The following is a 13,792-nucleotide window of genomic DNA, read 5'->3' on the forward strand; positions in this document are numbered from 1 at the left end:
TTTAAGTGGGTTTTCTTAAGCCAAAGGCCATTCTGCAGATGCTTACCAAGCTTTGATCCATCAAAAACATTACCATCTGTTTAGCCTCAGGAATGTGAGCAGGAGCTGGGACTGAGCCTAATTTTACTCATAAGATTTCTCTGCGCTGGGGAACTTTTCCTGCATCTAGAAACCTATGAGAGCTGAGCTGCTGCCATGGGCAGGAACAGGAGCAGGGTCTGGGAGATGCTGAGCACATTCAAGACCAGCTTTGTCACCATTTGGAGCCACAGTGGCTCCAAATTTCAAAGGGCCAGACTTTATACAGGCTCTTTCTGCGTATCTGTGCCTTCAAATACTGCCGAGAACGGCATTAGACTTCAGCCTTTTCACTTGAGCACAAGTTGAACTGGTAACACTTCTGAAAATTACCATTTTTAACACTCAGGCTGATTGTTTTCAGCATTTTCTGTATCTAAAAGAACTTGACTCACCATATCCTTGACCATCAAGTGTCCATAAGAAAATGCAATTGAGTTAGGAGGTGTTGAGACTGGCAGCATGAATGCGTAGGAGCATCCTATAGTTCCTGGTATCATTAAATAGAGGGGATTTACTTTCAGACGAATGGCCTTGAAAAACAGAAGGGAACATAAAATGTACCTTGCAGATTTGGAGTCATAGGCAGATATATAAAGGAATGCAAACAGCTCCTACACTATGCAAAGCCCTACCCCACACTCTGTGATAAATAATCACATATCTCTCCAACAACATCTGAAGGGTTATTATCCTTCTGTGTTCACGTTATGCTACAGGTACTTGCTTTGTTGCTCTCCAGAATTTCAAAGTGCCCAAAGCCCAGGAACAGGAGAACCATATGGCACTTGTCCCAGCACAGACACAACAAAACCTGCCCATGCAAGGAGCAAGGCGAGGACAGAGCAGAGGAACAGCTGGACTACCTTACCAGCTCTGCCAAGACAGGCAGAAAGATGATAATGGTGGTCGTGTTGCTGGCAAACTCCGTGAACAAGGCGATGACAGTTGTGATGAGGATGACAGCCACAGGCGGTGGTACGCCCTCCAAGGGATGCAGGCGGCCTCCTATCCAGACAGACAAACCAGACTCCTGCAGAAAGGGAAAACAAACAAGCTGGAGAGCAAAGCTCTCGCCTCCCTGAACATAAATGGATCCCTCCTAGAACTGCAAATTACACACAACCTTCACTGACCCACACAAGCACCTGTGGGAAGTGTCCTCAAGGTGTGTAACAACAAGCAGTTTGAAAGGAGCTGCAAGATGTCTTAACCTCCTTAGTTATCTGCTCCATAACATCATGACTTGGAGCTGCAAAACACGTCCTTCAGGAGCTGTGACCCTGTAGATGCAAATCTCCCAGAGGCAAACAAGAACCCAAATGACACTCTGATAAGATCCAACTCCGTCAGACAGGATGACTGCAACGTAGTGTCTGCAGCAGGTCTCACCTCACAGCCCTTGGCCATGGCAAAGCCTCCTCCGAGCAGCAAGATGATGTTCCAGGGCACCGTCTCTTGGGCCTTCCTCCAAGTCAACAAGGGCTGCATCTCCGTGTTTGGTGCTAAATGAAGAAAAAAACCCTCACGTCAAACACCCATCCAAAGAGGACCATGTCAGTCATCATCTGATACAATGAGCTCATGGACCTGACACCAGGGCTGGAGCTTACTAAACATGAGTTGCTGATAAAATATACATATGGAAGCTCTTAAGGCAGACAATCAAGAGACCATTTAAGTTAACATCAAATCTTACAATAGATAAATAAATAAATAAATAAATTCTAGAACTTCAAGATTTCTTTGAGGCTTTCTTGAGGGAACATTTAATATCAGGTTAATTTTTTCTCTGTAACAGACAAACATTATCTTCAACAGATGGTAGTCTGTGGAAGGAGGAAATTTTCTAACATTTGAATTATGAAGATATTATTAATTCTCCACTTGCTGTTCAATAGCCAGCAAGTTTTATAGCAAAGAGCCCATTCATGGTGAAGTGAGCCCTGTCATATGGAAGGATGCACTAATGGGACTGCAATTTTCTGCTGAACAAGGGCACACCTCTTTTACCCAGAGGAGCTGGTTCAACATCTTCCTGCATATGAACAACATGACAAGTGTGCATGAATCAGAGCAACAGCAGTAACTGGTATTTTGTTCCCACAGACCCTGGGCAGTGCTGCATCATCCATGAAGGGCCTTCATCAGCTGCATCTCCACATTAACACCAAGTGGCTTATGAATTACAATTTGTATCTCATTGCTACTCGAAAAGAGAAACTCAAGACCACAAAAGAAGACTCCTGGTACCAGAACCTGCTGGTGAGTTTGGGCACTAGGAGTTTACATTCTGAGTCATTCTAGGGACTGAGGAAGGGCCGTTATTTCTGAATATGGATAACTCGCCCAGTTCTGCCCTCTGGGAGGTTCCTGCTCCCACCTGAGGGACAGGAGCTGTTTGGGAGTCAGCAACCAAACCTCTGCTTCGCAGTCAGCAAAGCAACACTGATTTCAGTTTCCTTCAGCCCACCAGAGCGTTATCTCTGACAGCTGTGTGAGCATTTGAGTCACTCCTGCAACCAGCAGCAGGGCAGCGGCTACCGAACCTCTCCTGGCACTGCAGGGAAAGACCCTCTGTGCAACCGCCCCTCCAGCCCGCGGTGCTGCAGCCCGCCGGGGCAGCTGCGGGGCTCGCGCGGGCCCGGGGTGGGGCAGCGCTGGCTCCTGCTCTGTGCCGGCCCACCAGCGCACAGGTGAGCGCACAGTCCCGCCCGGAGGGGCCCCCTACCCACCTTTCAGGTCAAACCACCACCTGAAGGAAGGTTTTTGCGAAGGGAAGAAGAACAAAATAATCACAATGGTGATTCCAGTAACCGCATCTGAGATAAACCTGTCCAAAAACAGCAGAAACACTGGTAAGAAAAAGCCTGTAAAACAACAAAGTTTATGAGAACAGGGATTTACAAAAGAAGATCACAAGTTTCCATCAGGTTTGAACAAGATTCATTGTTCACAGTTCTTTTCTTTTTAATTCCCTGTCGAGTTGCATTTCTAAGATGGGCTTTGAAACCCCTAGAAAACTGCTCTGCAAATGTAAACACCAAGATCTAATCCCCACCACACTGATGCTCTGACTGTTTTGCTTGGGGAATTGTGGTCAGTCCATGACGGGTTGCGAGGACAAATTTCCCCAGCTCATTGCAAGGAAGAAGGAATGCAGAGCCCAGACCTCTTTGGAAAACGATCAGACTATATGGTGAAAGGCAAGCTCCATACAGTAAAGAGCTTAAGCATGTTTTTGATTGTAAGGAACTATTAACTGATGAGGAAAAAGTCTATAATTACTTTGCTGTATTAAGGAATCATTTATTAAGCTAGGTTTTATTGAAAAATAAAATGAAGGTCTCTTACGTTAAGAAATAACACCACCCCCTCTCACACCAACTGCTATATCCATTCATCCTCCCAAGGTATGGATGGCACAAGGGAGACAAACTCATCAAACAGACAGGATAGCACAAGGGATGAGCTCTTGCCATCCATCTTCAGCCTCCAGACCTCCAGTGCATAAAGAGTTCAGTATTTCACTGCAAATGTACCTATAAACAGCATTCTCAACATTAAAACCCTAGGGATGGCCTCAGATACACACGTGACAACTTCCCACTGGGTTTCATGTACCTCCTCCAAGAGAAAGAAACAATAAAGCTGGCTCTGCTTCTCAAAGCTCAGCTTAATTTATTCCAGGAAACCTGAGCAATAGTGTTAAGCGATACAATGAGAAACCCCAGAATCTCAATGACTTGGAAAGCCTATTGAAAAATATGACAGTGCAATGAAAATAAAGTCTTACCCCGGTGCAAACAAGCTTGCTCAACCTGGAATGAATTTGGGATCCCTGGAGAAGAGCATGATTGCAAAGATGCAGAAAAAGAAGAAAATTGCCTGTTCTGCAAACCTAAAATGGAAAGAAATGCAGTTAAAGTGCTGCTGTGCTAAAGGGGTCGATCCAACCTAGGACAAGTATTGAGCTGAGGCTGCAGCAGATTAGGTGAGAAGTTAGGCTGGTTTTCTTAAAATAACTACAGTGAAATATTGGAATAGCTTGTAAATCTCTTTGCAAATATTGATACTAGCCAGCAATTATCTCTTATTGGAAGGCATTAAGAAGAGGCAAGGCAGGCATCAGGAACGTACAGACCAGATGTCACAACACTTGTACGCAAGGCTGACGAAGGGGTACGGCAGACGAAGGGCCAAGCAGCCTCTCATGGGCACTCCTCTTGGCGCTGCCCTCTGGGATGTGCCCAGGGCAGGGCCAGCCGGAGAGGGATCCCCTCCAGCTCAAGAAATGTAACAGGATTGGCTGAGGTTCAATTCATATGAGACAGCAGGAACAAACTTCAAGGTCAAAACCTAAACAGTATCTCTTAGGTACATGACAAACAGCGGGGGAAATGGCATATAATTCACTTAGTATCAGGCTTGACTCCAGTCAGTCAAGATTTAACCAAAGCAACAACTCAAAACACTGTTTAAAATCTCCCCGAGCACAAGGAAGGGCATTTAAGCTACTGGGAAGAGGCCACTCGCATTGATTTTAAGTTATAGGTTTGCTAATCAAATTGGTAGAGCACAGCTTAATGGACTTTCTCACTCCTAGACCTCAAAGTGGGACTTTGATTCTTTCAGAGACATTTTGCAGGCTGCTTGATAATGTACTGAATGGAACGAGTAAACCAATTTCTTTCATTTACAGCACAGGTACAGACAATTGTCTTTGAAGAACCACTCCATTTTCCACTCAACAGCAATAATTACAATGTTGATAGCAAGACACAAACATCACTGAATCTTCACAGCATTGCTGTGAGTATGAAAATATTATTTTACAGATGGAGGCACATAGACCATTTAAGGCTAAGACTTAGAGTTTAAAATCCTTCACTAGCCCTGATTGCCCAGAATATCAGTGGCCAGACACACTGAGGGTTTGATTCTTGGCACCACGGCGTGATTTCATTCACCTGCCCAGGAGGCACAAACTAAACCAAAGCCATTTGTCATGACAGCCACAGCCAAAATAACGAGTGACGGAAAGAAGTCAGGAGAGCAGCTCCAAGCCAGGACAGGAGAGCCTCAGTGGACAAGTGGAGCCCAGTGCTGAGCTGGGCTCATCGCAGCAGGGCCGAACGGGGATACTGCCAGCGAACACGGGGCAGAGTGCCTGCAATGCTATAAATAACAGCTGGGAGTCACTTGGAAACCACAGAGCTATTTATTTGACCACTCTCTTCCAGCTTGTTGAACAGGTTGGATTGTTACTCAAAGGCACCTTTGTCTCTCTGCTTGGACCCTCTTCCACTGCACCCAGGGCTGGGCTTGCCGGAGCTTTTGCTCAGCAACGTACCCACAAAGTGGATAAAAAACAACCACGGTCATTGTGAAAGCCAAAGAGTAGAATCTACCAATATCCTTCTGGATGCGTAAAGCCAAGTGGATTGAAACCAATACAGATTCTTCATTTAATACATCTGTAGTATGTGCCTGAAAATTAGCAAAAACGACAGAATTTCTGATTTGCTTCTAGCATTCAAGCTTTGCATTTCACAAGCAATTCCAGTAAAGCTTCAGTGCACATGGAAATGTGAATACTACAGAACTGAGAATAATTTGCCCTGATTTTTCTAATACATTCATCGCAGCAGAGCAAGTACTTCTTGTGAAGTTCCCAAGATCTGGATTTACAGACCACTTGCAGTCCTCATTTTAGATACCAATGAAATGACACACAAGACACTGAAGTGAAGCCTTTACATTCGGATGCCAGCCTGGAACCTGGCAGTTCCCATGAGCTCCCCATGGCTTCGCCTCCTCCAAACCAGCAGGACCAGAGCAACCAACCTGGCCATGCTGAACTTTGCAAAAATAAAGAACTGTGGTTTAAAATGTTTGTACAATGGATTAGTGATTTCTTTTCCATGGCAACTGATAATTTCTCTTTACTCTGATTCTTTTTATACACCAAAGAAATAGCTTTGCTCTCATTAAGCCCTGTTCTTTTTAATCTCTAAAGACCACATAAATAATTTTTTTCTCCCACTGGCAAAATATTCTTTGGTTTTCTCAGGAAAGCTGCAGCAAAGTGGACTTCAAATAAACCCACTTTGCCTCATATAGGGGTCAAGCAACTGAAAATATTTAGCAACACCTTGATACAAGAGTGTACCAGTGAAGGCTTTAATTGACTTGATGAACTAGAAGTGTGATTTTAAAAAGCTAATTATAAACCAAGGGAAATTTATTTTCTGGTGTATGGAAAATATTCTGGAAAGCATTGCAATGAAACACAGCATACTTCTAATAACTGATCTTCAGTGCAAGATCAAAAGCCAAGGGGCAAAATTGAAATAGGGCAAAAAAACTACTTTGTGGATGGTTTTCCCAAAATTTTGAAACCTGTAGGGATCAACAGCAAATCACTTCAAAAAGAAAAGTGTGGTATTCTACCCCAAGAGAGACCAAATTGCACCTATATTAAACAAGTTCTTCAGGTAAGATAGGAGAAACTTTGAACAAAAAAACCAAACAAGACCACGTCAGAATAACTTAGATTTGGAACAAGCATTCCACAGAATATTAAAAAAAAATTAAAACCGTTAATGAAATTGAACTAAAGTCTATATAAAATTGAAAGGTTTTTGGTTTCAATACATCTTGCACATGTGAATTAATTAATGCTCCCAGTGCCCAGCAAGTTTGACTAGTATGCCAACAGCAACTGCTAACAAATGTCAGAAGAACGGCTTTTTAGGGAGACGGTCACAACCGCCCACACCATTGTGTGCAGCACCATCACCCTCACACAAGCTTTATCCTTCAATCCCTCTGCTCTGTCACCATCAGACTCCTTCTACTTCCCTCGCCTCCCTGCAGCTTTGTTTTTATTTTTTTTTCAAAAAAAGTCTATCAAAGTTCAGGGGGGGAAATGGTGGCACATACAAACTTCAAAATGGGTCTTGTGGTTGGGTTAATTTTATACCCATTTAATGATTTCCAGGGAATCGGTGGCTCTGAACTGCAGCAGCTCTCCTGTCTGTTGCTCAAGAGCCTTGGGAACAACCTCTGCCCCTCCAGACACAGATCCTGCCTTTGCTGCACTGACAGCAGCGGGAATTTTCCACACCCGGGAACCTGCTGAGCTGCAGCAGAGCAAGCCACGCCACGGGACGGTCCCCGTGGGCAGGGGAGCCCCAGGGAGGGCTTAATCCCTTGTTGATGCAACAGCAAATTTCCTTTCTTGCTGAAGAAGTGAGCCTCAGAAAACTTTGTTTTGAAACAGCAGATGAATCACTGACCTCTGAACATGAACGGATACGATTTTCTATGGTAGCACCGCCCCCGGCGCGAGGTAGACGGGGCCGCCCCCGGCGCGAGGTAGACGGGGCCGCCCCCGGCGCGAGGTAGACGGGGCCGCCCCCGGCGCGAGGTAGACGGGGCCGCCCCCGGCGCGAGGTAGACGGGGCCGCCCCCGGCGCGAGGTAGACGGGGCCGCCCCCGGCGCGAGGTAGACGGGGCCGCCCCCGGCGCGAGGTAGACGGGGCCGCCCCCGGCGCGAGGTAGACGGGGCCGCCCGGCCGGAGCGAGCCGAGCGTGGCCGGAGAGAACCGAGGTCGGCTGGAGTTAGCCGAGGCCGGCCGGAGAGAGCCGAGGCCGGCCGGAGAGAGCCGAGGCCGGCCGGAGTGAGCCGAGGCTGGCCGGAGAGAGCCGAGGCCGGCCGGAGAGAGCCGAGGCCGGCCGGAGCGAGCCGAGCCCGGCCGGAGAGAACCGAGCCCGGCCGGAGAGAACCGAGGCCGGCCGGAGCGAGCCGAGCCCGGCCGGAGAGAACCGAGGGCAGCCGGAGCGAGCCGAGCGCGGCCGGAGCGAGCCGAGGCCGGCCGGAGAGAGCCGAGGCCGGCCGGTGAGGGTTGAGGCCGGCCGGAGAGAGCCGATGCCTGCCGGAGAGAGCCGAGCCCGGCCGGAGCGAGCCGAGCGCGGCCGGAGAGAGCCGAGCCCGGCCGGAGCGAGCCGAGCGCGGTCGGAGAGAGCCGAGGCCGGCCGGAGCGAGCCGAGCCCGGCCGGTGAGAGCCGAGCGTGGCCTGAGAGGACCGAGCCCGGGCGGAGCGAGCCGAGCCCGGCCGGTGAGAACCGAGCCCGGCCGGAGCGAGCCGAGCCCGGCCGGAGCGAGCCGAGCCCGGCCTGAGAGAACCGAGCCCGGCCGGAGAGAGCCGAGCCCGGCCGGAGAGAGTAGAGCCCGGCCGGACTGAGCAGAGCCCGGCCGGAGAGAGCCGAGGCCGGCCGGAGAGGACCGAGGCCGGCCGGAGAGGACCGAGGCCGGCCGGAGTGAGCCGAGCCCGGCCGGAGAGAGCAGAGCCCGGCCGGAGAGAGCCGAGGCCGGCCGGAGTTAGCCGAGGCCGGCCGGAGTGAGCCGAGCCCGGCCGGAGCGAGCCGAGCGCGGCCGGAGAGCCGAGCCCGGCCGGAGAGAGCCGAGGCCGGCCGGAGAGAGCCGAGGCCGGCCGGAGCGAGCCGATGCCGGCCGGAGCGAGCCGAGCGCGGCCGGAGCGAGCCGAGCGCGGCCGGGGAGAACCGAGGCCGGCCGGAGAGAGCCGAGGCCGGGCGGAGCGAGCCGAGCCCGGCCTGAGAGAACCGAGGCCGGCCGGAGCGAGCCGAGCGCGGCCGGAGAGCCGAGCCCGGCCGGAGAGAGCCGAGGTCGGCCGGAGAGAGCCGAGGCCGGCCGGAGAGAGCCGAGGCCGGCCGGAGCGAGCCGATGCCGGCCGGAGCGAGCCGAGCGCGGCCGGAGCGAGCCGAGCGCGGCCGGGGAGAACCGAGGCCGGCCGGAGAGAGCCGAGGCCGGGCGGAGCGAGCCGAGCCCGGCCTGAGAGAACCGAGGCCGGCCGGAGCGAGCCGAGCCCGGCCGGAGAGAACCGAGCCCGGCCGGTGAGGGTTGAGGCCGGCCGGAGAGAGCCGAGCGCGGCCGGAGAGAGCCGATGCCTGCCGGAGAGAGCCGAGGCCGGCCGGAGCGAGCCGAGCGCGGCCGGAGCGAGCCGAGCCCGGCCAGAGAGAGCCGAGCCCGGCCAGAGAGAGCCGAGCCCGGCCAGAGAGAGCCGAGCCCGGCAGGTGAGAGCCGAGCGCGGCCGGAGAGAACCGAAGCCGGCCGGTGAGAGCCGAGGCCGGCCGGAGCGAGCCGAGCGTGCCCTAAGAGAACCGAGCCCGGCCGGAGTGAGCCGAGACCGGCCGGACCGAGCCGAGCCCGGACGGAGCGAGCCGAGCGCGGCCGGAGAGAAACGAGGCTGGCCGGAAAAAAGCGAGGCCGGCCGTAGAGAGCCGAGCCCGGCCGGTGAGAGCCGAGCGTGGCCTGAGAGGACCGAGCCCGGGCGGAGCGAGCCGAGCCCGGCCGGAGAGAGGCGAGCCCGGCCGGTGAGAGCCGAGCCCGGCCGGAGCGAGCCGAGCGCGGCCGGAGAGAACCGAGGCTGGCCGGAGTTAGCCGAGGCCGGCCGGAGAGAGCCGAGGCCGGGCGGAGAGAGCCGAGGCCGGGCGGAGAGAACCGAGGCCGGCCGGAGCGAGCCGAGCGCGGCCGGAGTGAGCCGAGCGCGGCCGGAGCGAGCCGAGCGCGGCCGGAGAGAGCCGAGCGCGGCCGGAGCGAGCCGAGCCCGGCCGGAGAGAGCCGAGGCCGGCCGGTGAGAGCCGAGCCCGGCCGGAGCGAGCCGAGCGTGCCCTAAGAGAACCGAGCCCGGCCGGAGTGAGCCGAGCCCGGCCGGAGAGAGCCGAGCCCGGCCGGAGAGAGCCGAGCCCGGCCGGAGAGAACCGAGCCCGGCCGGAGAGAACCGAGCCCGGCCGGAGCAAGCCGAGCCCGGCCGGAGAGAACCGAGGCCGGGCGGAGCGAGCCGAGCGCGGCCGGAGAGAACCGAGGCCGGCCGGAGAGAGCCGAGGCCGGGCGGAGCGAGCCGAGCGCGGCCGGAGAGAACCGAGGCCGGCCGGAGCGAGCCGAGCCCGGCCGGAGAGAACCGAGGCCGGCCGGTGAGGGTTGAGGCCGGCCGGAGAGAGCCGAGCGCGGCCGGAGAGAGCCGATGCCTGCCGGAGAGAGCCGAGGCCGGCCGGAGCGAGCCGAGCGCGGCCGGAGCGAGCCGAGCCCGGCCAGAGAGAGCCGAGCCCGGCAGGTGAGAGCCGAGCGCGGCCGGAGAGAACCGAGGCCGGCCGGTGAGAGCCGAGGCCGGCCGGAGCGAGCCGAGCGTGCCCTAAGAGAACCGAGCCCGGCCGGAGTGAGCCGAGACCGGCCGGACCGAGCCGAGCCCGGACGGAGCGAGCCGAGCGCGGCCGGAGAGAAACGAGGCTGGCCGGAAAAAAGCGAGGCCGGCCGTAGAGAGCCGAGCCCGGCCGGTGAGAGCCGAGAGTGGCCTGAGAGGACCGAGCCCGGGCGGAGCAAGCCGAGCCCGGCCGGAGAGAGGCGAGCCCGGCCGGTGAGAGCCGAGCCCGGCCGGTGAGAGCCGAGGCCGGCCGGAGCGAGCCGAGCCCGGCCGGAGCGAGCCGAGCGCGGCCGGAGCGAGCCGAGGCTGGCCGGAGTTAGCCGAGGCCGGCCGGAGAGAGCAGAGGCCGGGCGGAGCGAGCCGAGGCCGGGCGGAGAGAACCGAGGCCGGCCGGAGCGAGCCGAGCGCGGCCGGAGAGAGCCGAGCGCGGCCGGAGCGAGCCGAGCGCGGCCGGAGAGAGCCGAGCGCGGCCGGAGCGAGCCGAGCCCGGCCGGAGAGAGCCGAGGCCGGCCGGTGAGAGCCGAGCCCGGCCGGAGCGAGCCGAGCGTGCCCTAAGAGAACCGAGCCCGGCCGGAGTGAGCCGAGCCCGGCCGGAGTGAGCCGAGCCCGGCCGGACCGAGCCGAGCCCGGACGGAGCGAGCCGAGCGCGGCCGGAGAGAACCGAGGCCGGCCGGAGCGAGCCGAGCGCGGCCGGAGAGAAACGAGGCTGGCCGGAAAAAAGCGAGGCCGGCCGGAGAGAGCTGAGCCCGGCCGGAGAGAGCCGAGCCCGGCCGGAGTGAGCCGAGCCCGGCCGGAGCGAGCCGAGCGTGGCCTGAGAGAGCCGAGGCCGGCCGGAGCGAGCCGAGCCCGGCCGGAGTGAGCCGAGCCCGGCCGCAGTGAGCCGAGCCCGGCCGGACCGAGCCGAGCCCGGACGGAGCGAGCCGAGCGCGGCCGGAGAGAACCGAGGCCGGCCGGAGCGAGCCGAGCGCGGCCGGAGAGAAACGAGGCTGGCCGGAAAAAAGCGAGGCCGGCCGGAGAGAGCCGAGCCCGGCCGGAGAGAGCCGAGCCCGGCCGGTGAGAGCCGAGCCCGGCCGGAGCGAGCCGAGCGTGGCCTGAGAGAGCCGAGGCCGGCCGGAGCGAGCCGAGCCCGGCCGGAGAGAGCCGAGCCCGGCCGGAGAGAACCGAGGCCGGCCGGAGCGAGCCGAGCCCGGCCGGAGAAAGCCGAGGCCGGCCGGAGAGAGCCGAGGCCGGCCGGAGCGAGCCGAGCGCGGCCGGAGAGAACCGAGGCCGGCCGGAGTAAGCCGAGCCCGGGCGGAGCGAGCCGAGCGCGGCCGGAGCGAACCGAGGCTGGCCGGAGTTAGCCGAGGCCGGCCGGAGAGAGCCGAGGCCGGGCGGAGCGAGCCGAGGCCGGGCGGAGAGAACCGAGGCCGGCCGGAGCGAGCCGAGCACGGCCGAAGTGAGCCGAGCGCGGCCGGAGCGAGCCGAGCGCGGCCGGAGAGAGCCGAGCGCGGACGGAGCGAGCCGAGCCCGGCCGGTGAGAACCGAGCCCGGCCGGAGCGACCCGAGCGCGGCCGGAGCGAGCCGAGCCCGGCCGGAGAGAACCGAGGCCGGCCGGTGAGAGCCGAGCCCGGCCGGAGCGAGCCGAGCGTGGCCTGAGAGAGCCGAGGCCGGCCGGAGCGAGCCGATCCCGGCCGGTGAGAGCCGAGCCCGGCCGGAGCGAGCCGATCGTGCCCTAAGAGAACCGAGCCCGGCCGGAGCGAGCCGAGCGCGGCCGGAGAGAAACGAGGCCGGCCGGTGAGGGTTGAGGCCGGCCGGAGAGAGCCGAGCCCGGCCGGAGCGAGCCGAGCGTGGCCTGAGAGGACCGAGCCCGGGCGGAGTGAGCCGAGCGCGGCCGGTGAGAACCGACGCTGGCCGGAGCGAGCCGAGGCCGGCCAGAGCGACCCGAGCGCGGCCGGAGCGACCCAAGCGCGGCCGGAGCGAGCCGAGCCCGGCCGGAGCGAGCCGAGCGCGGCCGGAGAGAGCCGAGCCCGGCCGGAGAGAGTAGAGCCCGGCCGGACCGAGCAGAGCCCGGCCGGAGAGAGGCGAGGCCGGCAGGAGAGGACCGAGGCCGGCCGGAGCGAGCCGAGCGTGGCCTGAGAGAACCGAGGCCGGCCGGAGCGAGCCGAGCGTGCCCTAAGAGAACCGAGCCCGGCCGGAGTGAGCCGTGCCCGGCCGGACCGAGCCGAGCCCGGCCGGAGCGAGCCGAGCGTGGCCGGAGAGAACCGAGGTCGGCTGGAGTTAGCCGAGGCCGGCCGGAGAGAGCCGAGGCCGGCCGGAGAGAGCCGAGGCCGGCCGGAGTGAGCCGAGGCTGGCCGGAGAGAGCCGAGGCCGGCCGGAGAGAGCCGAGGCCGGCCGGAGCGAGCCGAGCCCGGCCGGAGAGAACCGAGCCCGGCCGGAGAGAACCGAGGCCGGCCGGAGCCAGCCGAGCCCGGCCGGAGAGAACCGAGGGCGGCCGGAGCGAGCCGAGCGCGGCCGGAGCGAGCCGAGGCCGGCCGGAGAGAGCCGAGGCCGGCCGGTGAGGGTTGAGGCCGGCCGGAGAGAGCCGATGCCTGCCGGAGAGAGCCGAGCCCGGCCGGAGCGAGCCGAGCGCGGCCGGAGAGAGCCGAGCCCGGCCGGAGCGAGCCGAGCGCGGTCGGAGAGAGCCGAGGCCGGCCGGAGCGAGCCGAGCCCGGCCGGTGAGAGCCGAGCGTGGCCTGAGAGGACCGAGCCCGGGCGGAGCGAGCCGAGCCCGGCCGGTGAGAACCGAGCCCGGCCGGAGCGAGCCGAGCCCGGCCGGAGCGAGCCGAGCGCGGCCGGACCGAGCCGAGCCCGACCGGAGCGAGCCGAGCCCGGCCTGAGAGAACCGAGCCCGGCCGGAGAGAGCCGAGCCCGGCCGGAGAGAGTAGAGCCCGGCCGGACTGAGCAGAGCCCGGCCGGAGAGAGCCGAGGCCGGCCGGAGAGGACCGAGGCCGGCCGGAGAGGACCGAGGCCGGCCGGAGTGAGCCGAGCCCGGCCGGAGAGAGCAGAGCCCGGCCGGAGAGAGCCGAGGCCGGCCGGAGTTAGCCGAGGCCGGCCGGAGTGAGCCGAGCCCGGCCGGAGCGAGCCGAGCGCGGCCGGAGAGCCGAGCCCGGCCGGAGAGAGCCGAGGCCGGCCGGAGAGAGCCGAGGCCGGCCGGAGAGAGCCGAGGCCGGCCGGAGCGAGCCGATGCCGGCCGGAGCGAGCCGAGCGCGGCCGGAGCGAGCCGAGCGCGGCCGGGGAGAACCGAGGCCGGCCGGAGAGAGCCGAGGCCGGGCGGACCGAGCCGAGCCCGGCCTGAGAGAACCGAGGCCGGCCGGAGAGAGCCGAGGCCGGGCGGAGCGAGCCGAGCCCGGCCTTAGAGAACCGAGGCCGGCCGGAGCGAGCCGAGCCCGGCCGGAGAGAACCGAGCCCGGCCGGTGAGGGTTGAGGCCGGCCGGAGAGAGCCGAGCGCGGCCGGAGAGAGCCGATGCCTG

General features: G+C 60.2%; 1 protein-coding gene across 1 annotated transcript in view; it reads right to left on the minus strand.

The window, feature by feature from the left end:
- Positions 1–473: 473 nt before the first annotated feature.
- The window catches only part of LOC308047041 (uncharacterized protein), a gene marked incomplete at its 3' end in the record, with an annotated part of 39,701 nt that continues 26,382 nt past the window's right edge, over positions 474–13,792 (minus strand). Inside the window, exons 11-14 of the mRNA XM_080355259.1 lie at positions 2,814–2,948; positions 1,471–1,583; positions 950–1,111; positions 474–611 (exon numbers count right to left, since the gene is read on the minus strand). Coding sequence (XP_080211385.1) covers positions 474–611; positions 950–1,111; positions 1,471–1,583; positions 2,814–2,948 — 548 coding nt within the window. The remainder of the gene's footprint in view (positions 612–949; positions 1,112–1,470; positions 1,584–2,813; positions 2,949–13,792) is intronic.

This window comes from Nesoenas mayeri (genome assembly GCF_963082525.1).
Source record: "Nesoenas mayeri genome assembly, chromosome: 17".
In the NCBI taxonomy this organism is placed as follows: Eukaryota; Metazoa; Chordata; class Aves; order Columbiformes; family Columbidae; genus Nesoenas; species Nesoenas mayeri.